Genomic DNA, 18511 nt, shown 5'->3' with positions numbered 1-18511 from the left:
AAAATGGCACTAATAACAATTAAATGAAATGTTTGGAATATCAATTCCACGCACGTTATATAGATTATATCGTGGGAGAACGTGAATAAGCACGCTTCAATTTTAATGTGAAAACCGTATACATTTATTTCAGTCAATATAAATATTATTAATTCGTGTGCGTATCGCAGATATTATAACCACCACTGTCTCGGCCAATAACTCAAGCGCACTTTGCCTTTGTGTTTATTAATTTTTTCCCAAGCCGTGAAATGAAATGTTTTTACATCCATTTTCTCTATGTACAGACTTCCCTGAGAAATAGAAAAACAGAGATTAATTTCTACGTAAATAAATTCTTATTCTACTTATTGTTAGTTTTCGAATTCTGACGCTACAGAGATTTCCCTTTTCGTTTAACTCTTACTTGCAAGTGGTCGTATTCGTGTTGCGCTATTCTAGCCGACCATCCACGTGCTCGCCACGTGAACTGCTCAGCGGAAGCGTTCAATGCCGTGATTTCCACCTCGTAGGCTCTCGGCACAGCAGCGGTGTATCCCCGAATGCTCTCGCACTTCTCGTAAAAAGTGATAGGTGTATAGTCTATGACTTTTAATTCGGGGTTGATAAAAATCGTCATCGGGACGACACTCATTTCCTGAGCCTTCCTAACAGACTCCTCGATCCCCCTCATGCTATTCTCCGTGCAATCGATGGCGAATATTTGCCACGGGAGTCCGATTTGTGGCCCAGACAGACTGTACATGTTGTATGTCCGCATAACGTTCATCAAACGAGTAATTACCTGAATAATTAACAGCAATGCTATACCATTTTTTTTTGCGTGCTCGGATCGTAATATTTTTTATTTAGAGTAATAGGAAACTGTCCGCGTGTAATCCGCAACACGCGATGAAAAAAATACGTGATAAGGTTAATTGAAAATTCATCAATGTGAAAAAAATTCTGGCGTTGCTTTTTAAAAAAATATTTTTATAATTTACAATCGCTTTTTATATATAGTTACACCAAAAAACAGTATAATTGTCGAACATAATCATTTATTTTAATACACGTTACTAGTAACAATTTAAATAGTAATAATACGCGTTATTAATTTTTCTTCTTTTATTTTCTATTCACACAAATGTTTCTCCATGCAAATGCAACAACTTTATCGTACGATTATATTATCCTTAAAAATTACAAGTTTTCTTTTCTTTTGTATGTTTATTACAGATTTTCTCGCTTATCATGACATTTTCCAAATAACTTTGTGTTTTTGCGAGCATTTCGCCAAATTAAAGCTTTCTCTTTCAGAGCAGCTTGTTAATTTATCTCTCTTTCCATATTGAAAAATTCAGGAGCGAGACACTTGAAAATTTGCGACGAACCTGTTGAAAGTCTGCCATCCTCACAACTTCCGGTTCTATCTTCATGGCGCGAGCGCGCAGGACAGGATCACCAACTTGGCAAACGTGTGTGTACGCCGTGTACGGTATTAACACGTTGGAGTTCATGCCCAACACTCGCTGAACCGTCTCCTTCATTTTCAGAAAGCTTATGAATCGCGCGCCGTTTCTTCTGACGGCAACGGCACGCGAGGCAACGTTCGCGAGATAACGCGCGCGAAACATCGTATCCGCGCGCTCGGATATCGTTGTTGCGCTTAAAAAATCTCGGAATTGAGGTTATCCACCACTCACCACTGACATTTCTGTTCTTACGTTTCCCGACCTGACGACGACGAGATACCCGCGGTCCCCGCAGAGGCCGGAGGCATACAGCGCCGAACGAAGTTTCTTTACCTCCCGATACCGGGAGAAACTCGTCCGATAACATTGCGATAAAGAGCATACAGCTACTTCACCTTATTCACGCCATCCGACGAGATATTATTAAATTTAAGTATAAATTTTCGCGATTATGAAACGGATCTCCCAGAGACCCGGAAATGATCAAAGAGCAGAATGCTATTCGCATAAATCGTATAAACGATTACGAAGATCGATAACGTATAAATCGTAAAATGTATATTAAATAAAAGATCTACATTACGCTCGTTCACCGCCGTGACTTTGGCCCCCGGCAACTTCCATAAAATTCGGAATTATATATGTCTAATCCTAAATAACACTCTCTCGGCCGCGCGCAGCACGTATTTCTCGAAACGTGCAAATTTTAATGCGTTTTTCCATTTGATATCAGAATTGCAACATACGCGTACCTGCAGTGATCGATGACGATCCGCACACCCGTCGTTGCCGGCGGCCGGCGTCACCCTCGCTCGCTGCAACTCGACGAAACACCAACCACCAACCTCGCGATGCGCGAGGACGATTGATTTTCCACACGCGAAAACGGATCACCGTTGCCGAGACACAGTACACGATACCTATGTCGGAGTCCGCGACGGACACGTACGGCGAACATTCTCGCGACACACAGCTGACGCTGCCGCGCCGGCATGCGGCAGTCCTTCGCGCGCGAGATTCACTTTCGGACTTTTAGTAACGCGCACGCGCAGAACGGCTCGAGCGCCATTTCGCGAGACGCACTCCGCGCGCGATTCAACCGGCGGCGCGGCGATTCAAAATCTATCGATGTGACGTCACGGTTCTCGAGGTATCGTCACGACTCACGGCTCGCTTGCCTGCTCGGGGCGACTTCGACTAATGTCCATTTCTATTAATACGATAGAGGCAAATTAGACCAAAAAAGTGCGTTATCTCGGAACCGGTTAAAACTACTCGGATTTGAACGTTTTTTTTTAAATGTAGGTAATTAAAAACACACTACAATGTTTATGGGTTAAAAATTGACGTTTTAAATAGGAAATTCAAGAAAATTTCGAAAAATTGAAATTCTAAGAAAACATTTTTTAAACGTACTAGCTTGCATTTTTTGCTTATAAACGCAAAATAATTATAAAAAAGAGGTTTTTCAGATAGTTAATTATGTTTTTATTGATTACAATTTATAAAATTCGAAATATAACATTTTACAGAATAAACAATAACATTACAAAAGTGAATAAATGTGATACAAAATATAAAAGTAGGTAAATAGTTTATATTGTTTCTTTACATAATGTTTAAATTTAAATGTTTAAATCTTTTCTATCTGTAGCAGACAGGCACTCACGCACACAAAATTGAATGCCACGTGTAGCAAGCAATAGTATTGTACATTTATTTGTAAAATAGTACGAGTATGTGACATGACGTTATTGTGCGAGTAACTCTCGCCTGGATCGTATAACCGATATTGTTATATAGAGAAGAAATTTGGGAATTGAAAATTACAGGTAAAATTAATCTACGTTGTAATATCAATAACGAATTCTAAAAGTGTTCAAGTCTAATTAAAACAGAATAAAAATTTATTTATGTACATAATCGTTATTTTAATATGCATGATGTTATTCCCCCGTATGGGACCGTGGTAGAATAGTCCCATGATATGTTCTGCCTGTCGTAAGAGGCGACTGAAAGAACAAGGCAGCATACTATGACATAAGACAGCAGTTATTAGGTTGATGTTATTATTACAAGAAAAATTACAATAAAATTATCTCAACAAAAATAATGTTAAACTTTACATACTTATACATTTATAATAATTATTATTGTCGCGTAACGTGAAGAACAATTAAATTATTACTATAACCAACTCGGATTTAATTACAAAGTTATCAAAGTTCTTGGTTGACATATATCTACAGATAGAAAAAAATAAGTATACATTCTTCTACAATAGTACTTCCTTCACATAGTCTTTCGGTATTGATTTTTGGACATTATGTTGTATATTAACATGTTTTTTATGTAAAAAATTTTATAATTAAAATAAACCTGAAAATTTATTAAATAAACAATTAGCGTCAATTTTTAACCCATAAACTTTGTAATGTTTTTAATTACTTACATTAAAAAAAGAAACGTTCAAATCCGAGCAGTTTTAACCGGTTCCGAGATAAAAACCTAATTTGCCTCCACAGCGCATTCTTGCCGCGCGACCGCGTCGTATTATAAGTCAGCAATTCCTTGCTACCAGAAACTTATTTCAAGGGATAAAGATAGCTCCTTAGATACTTGAAAAAGAAAAAAATTTATAAAAATATAAAAATATAAAAATATAAAAATATAAAAATATAAAAATATAAAAATATAAAAATATAAAAATAAACATAAAAATAAAATAAGACAATAATTAAATCACGTATTAATCATATATTACTTCTATTTCAGGAATGTCAGGAATCATTTTTTTTACTGCTTTATTTACTTATTTTTTTACAAAATCGGTAGTCGTCCACAGAGTAGAGCACATACTTTAATTCTGTGCAAGATTTTTTCAAATCCATAAAGCCAATAAAAAGTTAAGTGGAAAGTACAATTGTCGGTATTACAGACGGCTTTAGGATTTCCATTCCCCTTAATACTATAATGTAAAAAATTTAGAAATTAATTTTTCTTCGCGGCTCATTTTCTTGAAAATAGATGCCAAAGTTAAGTTCACCACACTGCATCTATTCTTTGTAAGTGGCGTGATTTTTAATTACTGATTTATATTACTGAAATCATTTCATAACATCTAATAGATTCCACGAACGTGCAGTTCACTGTGTTGACTGCTGATAGCGTTTATCATTAATCGTGCGCGTGTCAGAGTATTTCCACTACTTGCATACGCGAGTTCTTTCGCAGCGGATTAAAGTTTCTCACGGCGATCGCCGTTTATATCTTCGTTTATATCTTCAATTAATCAAACAAATAAGAAAAGATATTTATACATTTAAAACATAGAAATGTGCATAATAATAATGTCTATTGATACGCAAGATTTTAAATATGTTGAATATTTATTCAAGCAGAATATATTTAAATTCTGTTTTATGATTCGATTCTTCAAGAGTGGTTTATGACAATATATAATTGATTTTTTGTCAAACATTGCAAAAGTTAAGCGCTGAATACTGCAATACTTTTTGTGATTTGTTATCCTGAAAGATTTTCCTTTTTTTGTTATAATTTCTGTAAGTGCTGCTTTTTAATTGAGAAACACGATAGAATGACGTGATACAAATACAGATAGAGCTATCCATTTATAGTCGTTCATTGATAAAATGTGAAACGGGTAGATCTACCTAAATTACCTAAACGATCGGCATTAAGATGCATATTGATCAAGTGATATCTTAAATTCAAAGCACAAGTCATTTTCTTGTAACCATTTAGTGATGCGTGCACGCGCGTATGCGTGTGTGTGTCTGCTTATGAATATAACTATGAATACCAGGCTTTATTCCACTAAAGGCTGATCTAAAATGTGCTCTTTGCTTCCTGTTTTCTGCCCTTTAACCTCTTTGCGACTTACCTCGTATTTCGCAATTCCGTCGCGTAACGCAATGTTTTTTGTTCTCTGTCGCCCAAGATAAAAATTGACAAACTTCCGGAAGAGACAAGAAACATCACGTTATGCGCACTTTAGAATTTTTAATCTGTACACAGATGACTTCCTTATCCTGCAATATTTGAGAGTTTGTAATTTTGTAAATTTAACCTTGAGAAAACCAAGATCAGGATTTGAAACTGTTATAAACTGCGATCCAAATTACCAGAATGGTTCATGAATGATCCATTTCGGCCAGAACTGCAGGAGCTGCTTGATTTAGGGTAACAATTACTCTTTCGGAATATAAGAGTTTATTGGAGTTAGCAGTTTCGTGAGATTTTGTAATGAATTTTTTACGTAACTTAGATCGGCGCATATAATAAAGCGCTTGTTTTTATGTCATTTAAATCTACTCCACTATTATTATTTTGCAAGCAACGCATTGCGGATTATCCGATTATATCGTAATTGAGTTAAATTTCATAAATTTTCGCGCCTTAATAATTATTATTATCGCTGATTTCTTCTGTAACGATTGCGGTTCTTACTTCATAGACTAAAAACAATTATATTAATTTATATCAATATAATTTGTATTAACTTGATTGAAACTCAATTATATTAATATAACATAAAACGTAATTGTATATAGTCAATTATTGTTTTAATCTAAGAGTTTTCTTAATATTCCGATTTGAGTAGCGAATTGATATTATATAGATCGTAAAAAATATTTTTATTTTACTCCTGTCTATCTTGGATACATAGTAGAACACGTCACAAATTGCAATTTTAATTTCAAATTACATTTACTCTTTACTCTCTCTCTCTCTCTCTCTCTCTCTCTCTCTCTCTCTCTCTCTCTCTAATGTTAATAAACTAAAAATAAATATAGAAAAAACGAAATTTATGATTATAAAAGGAGTCAGAAAACAAGTCGAGTATAGAGAAGGAATTAAAATAAACAATATATATATAAAACGCGTTAAAATTTTCAAATATTTGGGTATAATAATAGAGTATAATAATGAGCATCTGAATTTTAAAGAAAATGTAGATTATATCTGCAAAAAAGTTAACAAAAGAGTAAGTTTGCTATGGAGAATAGGAAAACTATTGTATGATAACACGAGATGCCAAATATAAGAGAGTAATTGCACCATACTTTTAATACTGCAGCACTTTGATGTATAATATGAATGAGAGCCAGATTAGAAAACTACAAATATGTCAGAAAAAAACAATGCGAGCAATAATTAGATGCAATATTTACGCACCAATAGATTCTATGTTGGAGGCCTTATGCTTCGATTATGCAAATAAGGTAAAAGTTAAGTCTGCTGACGTAGTAACACAGGTAAACCAGTGTATGTGTGTGAGGTCGTAATGTGTGAGGCCGATGGATGTAATATGAAATATGTAACGTTACAGTCAGTCTAAAGATAGCGAGCCAACAGCTCACTTCGGCGTTGTGAGTCAGTCTAAAAGTAGCGAGCCAACAGCTCACTTCGGCGTTGTGAGGTAAATATTCTAAAACATTAACATTTATTTTACATTAATCTATCATCTAATTATATATTTTTTTCTGACAGTTATTTGATCGTGAAAGAGAAAATTCAGCTCATATCCTCTGTTTTCTTTTCCTAGATCGAAGAGACACGTGAGAGGCGTGTGTGGAAATAGTGTGTAGTGACCGTTGGAAACGCGGAGGCACGCGGGACCCGAGGATGTAAGCCAAGCCTCTTTCTCGTAGAAGGGGTCGTCCCTGTCGATAAACTGGGTCGTCCTGATGATGCCTGTCTTGTTGTCGATTTCGAATTTTGATATTGCCTGAGGAGAGGTCCACAAGTGGTATGTAATGATACCTGAAAATGTGAGGTCGGATCAGACGATCGTCGCATAATCGAGCTAGTAATAGAAATTCGAATCGCGACTAAAATCAATGGTCGTATTGTCATGACTCATGACGATTATAATAATAGCCAGAAGTGGTGCCGCCGGCGGTGGAAGAAGGGGGAGAAGACGAGAAAACGAATCGAGAAGAACTCACCGATAATACACCCTCGCCCGGGAAGGGAAGGAAGCAGGCGTCAGGAAAGGGTACATCAGCGCCCCGAGAAGCAAAGGATACGTGGAATGTTTCGCCGAGGGCGCCGAACGCTGTTGGACAATGGGTCCGCTGAAAAAGGGAACGAGGCCCCGGCCTCTCGTCGTGCTATCCACGTCGCCACCCGCCCTCCTTGCCAGAGTGCTGCTGTTACACTCTCTGCGGAACTCTCGGTGAGTGGACTTTCTCGTGTGTGTCAGTGTGCGGAAAAAAAGCTCGTGATTGAAGTTCGTTTCGGTTCTCGTGTCACGGAATGTCGGATAACGGAGAATCGAATAATCGAAGCTCCGCTACAATATTTAGCCGGTAAATCTTTCCTTTATTTCTTAAATTACAGATACAGACGAATTAATTTTTTATACAGAATAAAGTATAATAATATACGGATGGGAGATTACGAACTCGCAGTGCCTCCCGAGCTCTAGCTGTCCGCATAATTATTAATTATCCCTCTTGCATTCGATTTATTATTCAATTTGTTGCAGTTAATATTTGACTTAATGAATATTTGTTATGTATTTAAGTCTTTAATATACGCGCCGTTCTCGACAAGGTACAGAACTAAACATTTCCCGTTTCGCGAAATTTTAAAATGACAACCGAAAATTTGACTTGACAGTCTCAAGTAAGCTTGTTATTTGGCCCAGAGAAATTACGTTGTATCGAGCATCAATTATTGCGACTTATGTTCCAGGGCGACCACGAATGGTCGATCGCAAAAGCTTGCAAACTTCCGCGTACGGTTAATAGTTGTTTGCGGTGCTTACGTAATCGCACATACAGTACAGAATTAACGTTTAACGTTAATTTTAGCAAAAATTGTTAGAAAAATCAAGTCGCTGAAAAAGAGAGAGAGAGAGAGAGAGAGAGAGAGAGAGAGAGAGAGAGAGAGAGAGAGAGAGAGAGAGAGAGAGAGCATCGGTCATCTTAGATATTATAAATTCAACGTTTAACTCAATATATTATTAAATATATTTTTATCAGAGCGCGTATTTTCGTCGATTCAGCTCAAGTATTCAATGCACTATATTATTATTATATTATTATATTATATATTATATATTATATATTATATATTATATATTATATATTATATATTATATATTATATATTATATATTATATATTATATATTATATATTATATATTATATATTATATATTATTATTATTTGATGAGATCTACATAGAGGTGATAATGTATGCTCACCTATCACAATTATCTCGGTATCATCAAGTATGCATTAAATTTATTAATGTAACAACGTCGCGATATGTTGTACTAATGTTTACGATAAGAAAAGCTCGTTCTGTTTCGCGGTCAAATTCTTGCTTTCGTTGAAATGATGTCACGCGTAACGCATCATCCCTAAATCCGAACGTTGCTCTTGGGCGATTATCCGCACCTTATCGGGCGCAATATCCTAAATGGGCGATATCGTCATCCCCCGTTTCTTCTTTATGTTATAGCGTCTGCAAGACACCTGGACGTGAGATCGCAGTTTCTGGGCGAAGGTGTATTATCGGTGAGTGCTTCTCGATTCGTTTTCTCGTCTTCTCCCCTTCCTTCCACCGCCGCCGCGCCGCCGCCACCATTTCTGGCTATTATTATAATCGTCATGAGTCATGACAATACGACCATTGATTTTAGTCGCGATTCGAATTTCTATTGCTAGCTCGATTATCCGACGATCGTCTGATCCGACCTCACATTTTCAGGTACCATTACATACCACTTGTGGACCTCTCTTGAGGCAATGTCAAAATTTGAAATCAACAACAAGACAGGCCTTATCAGGACGACCCAGTTTATCGACAGGGCCGACTTCTTCTACGAGAAAGAGTCTTGGCTTACGCAGTGACAAGCCTCTTTCTCGTAGAAGAGATTGTCCCTGTACAAGCAACCGACAATGGAAGGCCGCAGCTGGATCACTTCTGCACATTTAAAGTCACCATCGAAGACGTCAATGACAACAAACCCGACAAAGTGGTACGACGTGCTTGATTTTTTTGTTTTATATAGAATGAGCCGCGAGTAGGATCATCCTCCGGTCTAGAACGGGCACAACTGATAAAATTAGAGCATTTAAAGCTATATTGTTCTATATTCTTATTTTCATGTCAAACAACAGAAAATTAAAATTCTGGCTGTAATAACATGTTGATCGTCGATTAATTCGACCGACAGAATATTGTTCATGGCATGCAAAGTATCTGTCTACAAACTTCGCTGTTTCTGATCTAATTTCTTTTTTCACATGTCGAGTAACAACGAATTAATAATTCTGTCTACGTTAACGAAGTTATAATACAATTATAGTAAAACTACTTGTGACAAATATTCTGACTATATATAATTTTGTTGTCTCCTTTTCCATATGTATAGACAAGAAAAAATTAATGACTCTATTCATATTAACGATGTAGCGTCATATGACGAGTTAGTCGCTGATTAAGAGCCTATATAGAATTAACCAAAATTGATTGAAATTACCCTCAACGCTTTCGGTTCCCGATGTTGGAAGCTCATTCCGCGTTCTTGGGCCAAGATAGAAGTTGCCGAAATCGCGGACGCATCGTAATTCGAGCGAAAATCTCGGATACAAATTTCGGACAAAGTAACGCCTCACGCTCCGCGTTCTCGTACTAGTCGCTATAAATTCACATCGATTTTAACGATCCTTTACTGTCAACCTTAGCGCTTCAGAAATACCGCGCTGTGATTAAATAATTTTTAATTTACAGTAGAAACTTTTTTTTTACTTATCGCGATACTTCTTTAAATCTTTCGATTAATATTATTTTGATATTTGCAATCAAAAATTCCGAAAAACCTAGAACGAAATAATTAAATCGTTGCATTTTCCAAATAAATTTTTTCGAATAAAATTTATTATCGTACATTGAACAATATAATAGGAATAAACAATTAATATTGCGTGTTTATTTACACTTATAAAACAGACATAAGCTACGATTAAAAATTCAAACGTAAAGTGATTGATTTAGCGCATTATAATCATTGGCGTGATTTATACAATTCAGCTTCGCACGAAATACAATAAAAAAATAAAACTCAAGCACGTGATACAATAGAAAAGTAAAACCGAGCAATAAAGAATTAAACATAAGGAATTGTAAGGAATAAACAAGGAAAATTAAATATGAAAAAAATTAAGAATAAGAAATTACTCACGTTTTAACATGTTGAGAAATGACGTTTTGGTTCACAAGACAACGTGATTTCTCAACATGTTAAAACTAATTCCTTGTTTATCTCGAATCGTAACGCGGCATATTACATACCATTTCCAGCACATACATTTTATAACGGCAGAAATCTGCATTTTGTAAGATTCCAAGAGTATATCTAAATAACATCTCAAAAAGTGTTAAATAATTATTGCAATTTATTAAATAATTAGCCAATCATTAGCCAACTAATTTTTAACATCAAAAGAATCTCGCATCCAGAAAATGCATACGTTATATTTTGGTTTAAAAATGCTTATTAATGTTTGTTTTTTTATATTCCAAATCGTTTTGACTGAATAACACTTATTGTCGTGAAAGCTATATTTTTTTAGCATAAGATACTCCTTGTTCACAAAACGAGATCCCAGATACTTACAGTATTAATGACGCATTACGTTGATAAAAGTGATTGCGTCAATATGTGCTACTATCTCCATTTGATTTTCGTATAAATATTATTCCCATATATGTAAGAATATATGCATTATATATATGCATATGTATATATAATATTATATAACACATAATGAGAAAAACATTTAAATTTTGTAGGTAATCGATAGAAGTAAAATCGCATTATAAATAAGAATATATTTGTTGGCGTACTGTTTATTTCTTCGACGTGAAATGTATGAGTACTTCCTCGCATGGTCGCAAAATGAGAGTACCACCGTACTCAATCGTGTCGAGCGTTTTCACACTCTTCACCCTCCACTTTCTCAGAATAGCAGCCAACATGATTTTCTCTTCGAGTAGAGCGAATCTCTGACCTATACAGTTTCTCGGTCCAGCGCTGAACGGAACGTAGGCATACGGATTCCTATCCTTTGAGTTTTCTGGAAGGAAGCGGTCCGGATCAAACTTCATTGGGTCCGGCCAAACCTTTGGGTTTCGGTGTGCAAACAGGATTGCCAATGTGACCGAGAGACCTTTTGAAAGTGTATAATTATCTAAAATAGAAGAAATAAATTAATATATATAGACTGCATTTGCTTATAAAACGTTACATTGACTATCTTTGTCAATGTAAAGTTTATATAATTTAAAAATTAGACCGACTTTTAATATTAAGATATCGATCTTTAGATAAATTGCTTTAATATTTATTTGTTTAGTTTTAAATAAATAATAAAAATATTTATTAAATACTAATCCTTAAAAAATTAATCCTCCAAAAACATTTCTCGCATCGCTACATTTTAACTGCCTTGTAAATGAATTTAATTTACATATTAGTAAATTCCCCAAAATTCTTTATTCAATTCGTACATAAAGTTATGTCCTACCTAATTTTACATCTTCCGTTAGTTTCCTCGTGATTATAGGTACACTTGGAAATAATCGAAGTGTCTCCTTTATGACTCTTTCGAGATACTTCAATTGCGACAGCTCCTTTACACTGGCTGGCGTATCTGAATCTCCGAAAATCTCATCGAGTTCTTCGTGAACTTTTTCCTGCTGTTCGAGATTATTACCCAAAAGAAAGAGTGCCCAAGTCATCGCAACCGCTGTTGTGTCATGTCCCTATTTATCATTTACATATTATTTTACACGTACTTATACTAGATACGTTATCGAGCTAATAAGAGAAAAATTTATAATAAAAAAATCGGAAAATGTTGATTTCGAACATTTTACCTCAAACATGAACGTGTCGACTTGCGCTCTCAACTCGTCATCGGTCAAGGGAGTGTCGTCTTTCGCATTCTGATCTAACAACAGATCCAGGAACGCTTTCCTCTTCCGCTTACCTGATGTAGCAAATTTCCTTAAATAAGGAAAATTATACGCTAGTAGAAATGGAAAGGTAAAATCCATAGTGGTTTAAATCTAATTTTTTAAGATCTATGCACATGAGTCAATATTTAAAAAATTTGACTTATCATTATGGTTTTTACCCCTCCAAATATGCATAATGTATGATGTATAATTCCAATTTACAATCACACCTATATTTAATTCATTGTCCTCATTGTCTGTGTAGCCGTTTTGCGATTGTCGTTCAGCCTTTTTCTTATTTATTACCTAGAGTTTATCATGTTTGTCGTAAATGTAAAAATTTTTTAACGGAAAATACAACAAATTTAGTTAAACTCTTTGACACTATTTTAATCTTCTAAATACATATTGTTAAGTTTCTGCGGCATACCCCTTTCGTGAAGTCATGCAATAAATCAATTGTTGATTTAAATTTCTTTCCTACAGGCAGAAAATAATACAACCAATCAGGCCAATACCACGGTGTAAGCAGTCGATTCATTATTGACGCGGAGGCTCTGAAAATTCAATTAACATTTAATTCACATAAATTACATATGTAATTAATGATTGAAGTCCACCGATAATTCTTAACATTATTAAGTAATAAACTTTTAACTGTTTCACTAATAATAGCAGTAGAAGATTTTTGAAAACTGACTTGTCTACTGTTGAATGATATTTCGTTACGGTTTCTTGAGCACGTATATTTACACCCATTGCCGTTTCTACAAGATAAAAATTGATATTATTAATGACTCCCTTATCACTTATAAAGCTAAAATTAAACTCAATACATGTTACTTGTAAATGGTACAACAATATTACTACAAGATCTTTGTTTTATTGGTAAAATAGAAAAATCTTGCTAAATAAATTTTTTGATAAGAACACAAATTTACTGCCGATATAAAATAATTTCTTCTCAGATAGCATGCATGTTGCATAAGATGTCTTTTAGATTTAAAGGTATCTTAAAGATATCTTTACAACGTCTTATGCAACATGCATACTAACGGTGTTCTTGGCATTTTATTATTATTGCTTTGGTGACACAATAAGAATAACATACAAATTTTTACTATTGTAGCGAAATAATTTGCAGATTCGACAAAATTAATATCAATAAATTTAAATTAATATTTTTAGTAATTTATAATTTTTCTTTCTTACTCTTTATAAAGTAGCGTAAAATATATGTGTTAATAAACGTTTTTTCCGCAAAAAATATTGTTATTATATGTATAGTGTATATTGTAATTGAGAATATACATTACCACAGATAACATCGAGAGCAGCATTGACAATAAGAGGGAAAACATCAACGGCTTTCCCTGAATCTCTTTCTATCTCTCTTTCGAGACACTTTATTAGGATCTCTGCTTTTTCAGACAAAACTACAGCAAATTGATCTAATATTCTAAAATGGAACGTTGGCCCAATGAGTTTTCTATCGTGGAACCATTGTTTACCTAAAACAGCATTAAAATGTGATATAATTACTTTGTAAAAATCGCAAAAGATAAAGGCAGCTACAAAATTAGGTAAAAAGATACATTGTTATCGCTTTAATTTTTAAACTGATAGAGCAATCTCTTATTTTTCCTGTATATCAGTACTCGAAAATTAGAAAAGTAAATAAGAAAACCGTTTCACAAGAAACTATTGCACAATGTGGCAAACAACGTGAATAATCAATATATGTAAATCAATAGAATCATAAATCTAAATAATATTTAGATATGCACATGTTCTAAAATACATATATTGTTTTTTAATTGTGTTGAGGCACATATATTTGTGATAAAACTTGCTTTGTCTTTGTACGCAGCTTATCTAGCCGTAAGTGACTAAACATGTTAAAATACAGCAAATAAGCTGCAATTTATTTTTAATAAAACTTGAAATGCATAAAAAAGGAAGTATGTGCACGATGATTTTGTTGCGTCTTTACCTGTAGAGGTCAGAAGTCCGTTGCCCAACCAAGGTCTGAGCATATCATACTCTTCTCCTTTTGTGATATTTACGGTGCTAGGAAAAACTTGCTGTAAATATTGGTAAGAGGTATAATCCAACAATATTCGTAGAAAATATACAATATATCTGACATAAGGTATATATAAAATATACAATATATTACTGACATAAGGTACTTAATGCTATTGCAACGAATTTAGTCAGTTATATAGATTTATTGATATATATAACTACTAATTTTATTTATCAAAAGCAGTTTTGCTAAATCTGTCAATTAATTATTAATTTTTTTAATTTATTTTGTTATAAAAATTAAATCTTTATTTTGCTGTGACAATTTTTCTTGATAATAAATCAGATTTGGTAAAGATAAACTATCGTATTTCAAAAAAATTTTAATTTTTTCAGACAAATTTACACGGCAAATATTTAACATTTTCCATTGTTTCTTCACTTTACAAGACAAATATATTTACAATATACCGAATAATTGATTGTACAATAACGAGATTTGATTACGCATTGAATACACAATAGCAGCGATGAAAAAATCTCGCTACAATAATCTATTTTCTCCTTCTAATCTCTATTATTACATTGAGATATCACTAAAAAATAAATTTTTGAATGCACGCTTAGAATGTTCAACATTATGCGAATGGTCGAGAATTCTTTATACTAGTATATAAAAAGATAATTTCATCAGAATATTCACGACTATCTTTATAATACTTCAATTACTCAACACTTATATATAATACATTAATTATCGCAGAAAATAACAGATGATATTTTAGCAAATTTATTTTATTGTTTACCTCTAAATGTTCTGGCTTATACACAAAAATGAAAGGCTTGCTTACAACCCAGAACAAAAGTATTTCTTCTTTACACGTCTGCGAAACTGATACAAAGTATTTCATGCGCTCTAGCAATTAGAATTATTAATTATCACATTAGTAATTTATTAATACCATCAAATTAATTATTATATAAATTTTAAATATTTTAATAGTAAACTTTTTATTTTAAACCGTGTAAGAATATACGAATAACACTTATAAAAAAATAATGATAAAATTTTATACATAAAGTTCTTTACCATAGTGCGACAGCCTCGCTAACTTAATCGCCACACCAACGATAGGATATGCGTCGATTTGGGGAAAGTTTTTAAATTTTTGTCGAACAGTATACTGCTGATGTAGAAAAATCGCGAAAATCAAAACAACAATGCATAGTGCCAAAAAGATAAAATCCATTTTCCTAACAGTCGTATCTGCGAACACATCAAATATTTTAAATTACTAAGTAAACTCGTACGTTATTAAATTTGTCATTAAATATTAAAACGGAATTATATTATTATCACACCGAAAAAAATATCCCTAGCAATGCTTTCGGCGTTAACGTAGTCTTAGTACTGAGTAAAAATATCTTTCATCTATACATAGATACTTTTGATTGCGATAAAATCGATAACATATCAGGAATACATTCCGTTGCAATAATATTTGCCAACAGAACAGCTGTCAATAAAAACGATCAGTAAAATATTTATATCGATTATACATCAATGCAATTTTTAACAACATTTATACTAGTGATTGATCTATAGTAAAATTAATTACGACGCTTGGAACATTTATATTGCCATACTTATCAGTTCAATTTTGAGTTAGAAAAATATAATATATTTCTAAAGCCCTTTGCTAAATCGGACAAAGAAACATCACTCTTTTTATGCAAAATAGTATTTTCCTAAATTTAATTTAATGCATCTTGAATTTAGTTATAGCATGTGTTTAAAGAGAGATTGCACTTCAAACATTGCGATTTATTTTGTTCTTTAGAAAAAATGAGTAGCAAAACTGAAAATCTTAACAAATTTTGAGCTAATACAGTTGTGGTATACAGTTAGTAATCTGTTATGTATAGAAAGAATTTAGTTTCGACATTTTTATAATCACTGTGATTTTAATTTTTCGTATTACGTAACACAATTTTTTTTATACATAAAATTCTCTCTCTAATTGTGATACAAATTATAAATCGTCTGAAATTGGCTTAAACAACCACAATAATTGTTTATTTTATTTAACTTACCAGAACCGATGTTTTAATAACTTATAATACTTATTATTAGAAAATATGAACTTTCAGTACTTACCGTCTGTTACGTCGGAAGAATAATACGCCTATAATTCCTGCAATAAGGAAGATTACAGAATGTGCTGCGTCTCATCTCAATTCAAGATTCGATCGTGCAATGAGAATGCGAAATCTGTACACTGAGAGACCCAATTAGTTGACGGAACCAAAATTTCTTTGTTGGCAATTTTGTTTCGTTGAATTAAATCAATTGATTTCTGCAAGTGATTAGATTGTTTAGAGAAATCAACTTCTTTTGTTGGAAAGTATTTTGTTCCTTTAACAAATAATATCTAAATTTGTGTTGTTTGAAACAAAAATTATTTTTGTAGTTGCGGTTCGTGGATAATTCGTAGCGAAACAAGTTATTTTTCTCCGAATAACACAATAATTTACTTTGTTCGTTCAAACAAACAATCCGCGTATTAGGTTGTAGCCAAATTGGATCTTTTGTTCTTTGAACGAAATATTTGGTTCCACGTATAATTCTTCAAAATTATTTTGTTCTTCCAACAAAAGTGTTCGTTTGCTCATAGGTATAGAAACAAATAACTTATGTCTACTAAAATTTGGTTATTTCAGCCAAATGGGTTTCTCAGTGCATCTTAAGCTTCTTACCTCGCGTTATTCGACTCTATGTAATGATAAACACTCGTGCGACAATTGGATAATCAAACCGAATATTGTATTTCATTCGAATTCTGCAGTTTCTTTGACGTTTAGAAGAAGCGTCGACGTGAAAGGTGCTTTTATAAGCGACGAGGTAGAATAGATGCAGAACAAAATTTGCATTTGACAACGCGATAACGTGCATGCTTAAGACCTCGCTTAAGACACTATGTATATCAAACTACAACGAAGGCTGTTTTCGATCGAGATAATGTAATTTCTATTTTTATCGCGTCACGAGATATAATGCACGTATATATAACTTTATTTTTGCGATTATCTTCATCTTAATCACCTTCATCACACTTAATTGTAATGGTTTCCGGCAAAACACTGTTATGTTAATACTTCCTTCTCTCTCCTCTTTCTTGCGTACATCACAGACAGTAATTAATTTATATGAATTGATGATGTAAGGCGATGATGTATGACGTTCCATCAATTACACAAATGTTTATCTTGGTGCTGTTTTGCAACATAAGATATTTTACCGTCGCGCGATCGTTTTCACACTGTTTATTTGAGTTAAATTAATTCCGGACATTTTTAATATACTCGCTATTTTATTAAGATAAATGTTACTATTAATAATAAAAAACTAGTTTCTCAATGTCATCTAAATGTCACATGTGTGACATTTATTTAATAAAATAATTGCAACGATTGTAATAATTGCGCGATTATCGTGACACAAGCTGACAAACATTGAAAATATTTTTGTTGTTGATGTAGTAAGAAAATATGCAAATTGTCGTAATAACAAAGTAGATACAAAGAAATTTTACAATCCGTCCGAAAGTTACGCTTAATTATTATAAAGTAGATATAAAGCACAATCCGTCCGAAAGTTACGCTTAATTATTATATCTAAAAAACAAAATTTTAACGCTCAGCGTTAAAATTTATATAATCTATATATGCATATTATCAATAATCGTGTATTATGGTTGGTGTAGATTTTGATTTTTTTTTGTCACTTATCTTATACGTTCAGTATAATTAACATTCCATGGTGTGATATCGGGTACATTTTTTAAGTATTACCTTTAATAATATAAGCAGACCAATTATGAGGACCAATCGCGTATATAAAATTTTTTTAGTTTCGAAGATCATTGCCTGCGTTAAACTTGAAATTGTACAAAACATTCTTCTCAAATGCAAGTTTCTTTTTACGAGTAAAAACAACTCCTGACGCTATTTACAGGCTTAAAATGATC

At 33.3% G+C, this 18511-nt stretch overlaps 2 protein-coding genes and 2 long non-coding RNA genes across 9 annotated transcripts in view; 1 reads left to right on the top strand and 3 right to left on the bottom strand.

The window, feature by feature from the left end:
* The window catches only part of LOC139809211 (uncharacterized), a 169257-nt gene extending 166810 nt beyond the window's left edge, over window positions 1–2447 (bottom strand). The window contains exon 1 of the long non-coding RNA XR_011731054.1: window positions 2207–2447. This is a non-coding gene — a long non-coding RNA (uncharacterized lncRNA). The remainder of the gene's footprint in view (window positions 1–2206) is intronic.
* Window positions 101–1776, bottom strand: LOC139809210 (peptide deformylase, mitochondrial). Its single transcript, XM_071771950.1, has 3 exons — window positions 1374–1776; window positions 407–784; window positions 101–293 (listed from the first exon to the last, which is right to left on the bottom strand). The coding sequence occupies exons 1-3, from the start codon at window positions 1614–1616 to the stop codon at window positions 174–176; spliced, it is 741 nt and encodes a 246-aa protein (XP_071628051.1). The 5' UTR covers window positions 1617–1776; the 3' UTR covers window positions 101–173.
* A 3952-nt stretch (window positions 2448–6399) lies between the features above and the next one.
* On the top strand, window positions 6400–10234 carry LOC139808839 (uncharacterized). The gene is made up of 3 exons (XR_011730961.1): window positions 6400–6897; window positions 7024–7105; window positions 9362–10234. It is a non-coding gene; the product is annotated as an uncharacterized lncRNA (long non-coding RNA).
* A 117-nt stretch (window positions 10235–10351) lies between these two features.
* On the bottom strand, window positions 10352–17608 carry LOC139808829 (cytochrome P450 4C1-like). Of its 6 annotated transcripts, none has more exons than XM_071771264.1 (12): window positions 17241–17608; window positions 16642–16678; window positions 15574–15750; window positions 15290–15375; window positions 14449–14539; window positions 13772–13966; window positions 13156–13222; window positions 12886–13012; window positions 12635–12761; window positions 12375–12526; window positions 12023–12260; window positions 10352–11686 (listed from the first exon to the last, which is right to left on the bottom strand). In XM_071771264.1, exons 3-12 carry the CDS (start codon window positions 15731–15733, stop codon window positions 11346–11348), a joined length of 1584 nt encoding a protein of 527 aa, XP_071627365.1. In that variant the 5' UTR covers window positions 15734–15750; window positions 16642–16678; window positions 17241–17608; the 3' UTR covers window positions 10352–11345. The 6 variants fall into 6 exon arrangements, with proteins under 6 accessions (XP_071627365.1, XP_071627363.1, XP_071627366.1 ...); XM_071771262.1 differs by having other exon boundaries at window positions 15290–15399; window positions 17241–17605; XM_071771265.1 differs by having other exon boundaries at window positions 12375–12487; window positions 15290–15399; window positions 17241–17604.
* Between the last annotated feature and the right edge of the window lie 903 nt (window positions 17609–18511).

Source organism: Temnothorax longispinosus, chromosome 2, assembly GCF_030848805.1.
Source record: "Temnothorax longispinosus isolate EJ_2023e chromosome 2, Tlon_JGU_v1, whole genome shotgun sequence".
Taxonomy (NCBI): domain Eukaryota; kingdom Metazoa; phylum Arthropoda; class Insecta; order Hymenoptera; family Formicidae; genus Temnothorax; species Temnothorax longispinosus.
This window is presented reverse-complemented; position numbering and strand designations above follow the sequence as displayed.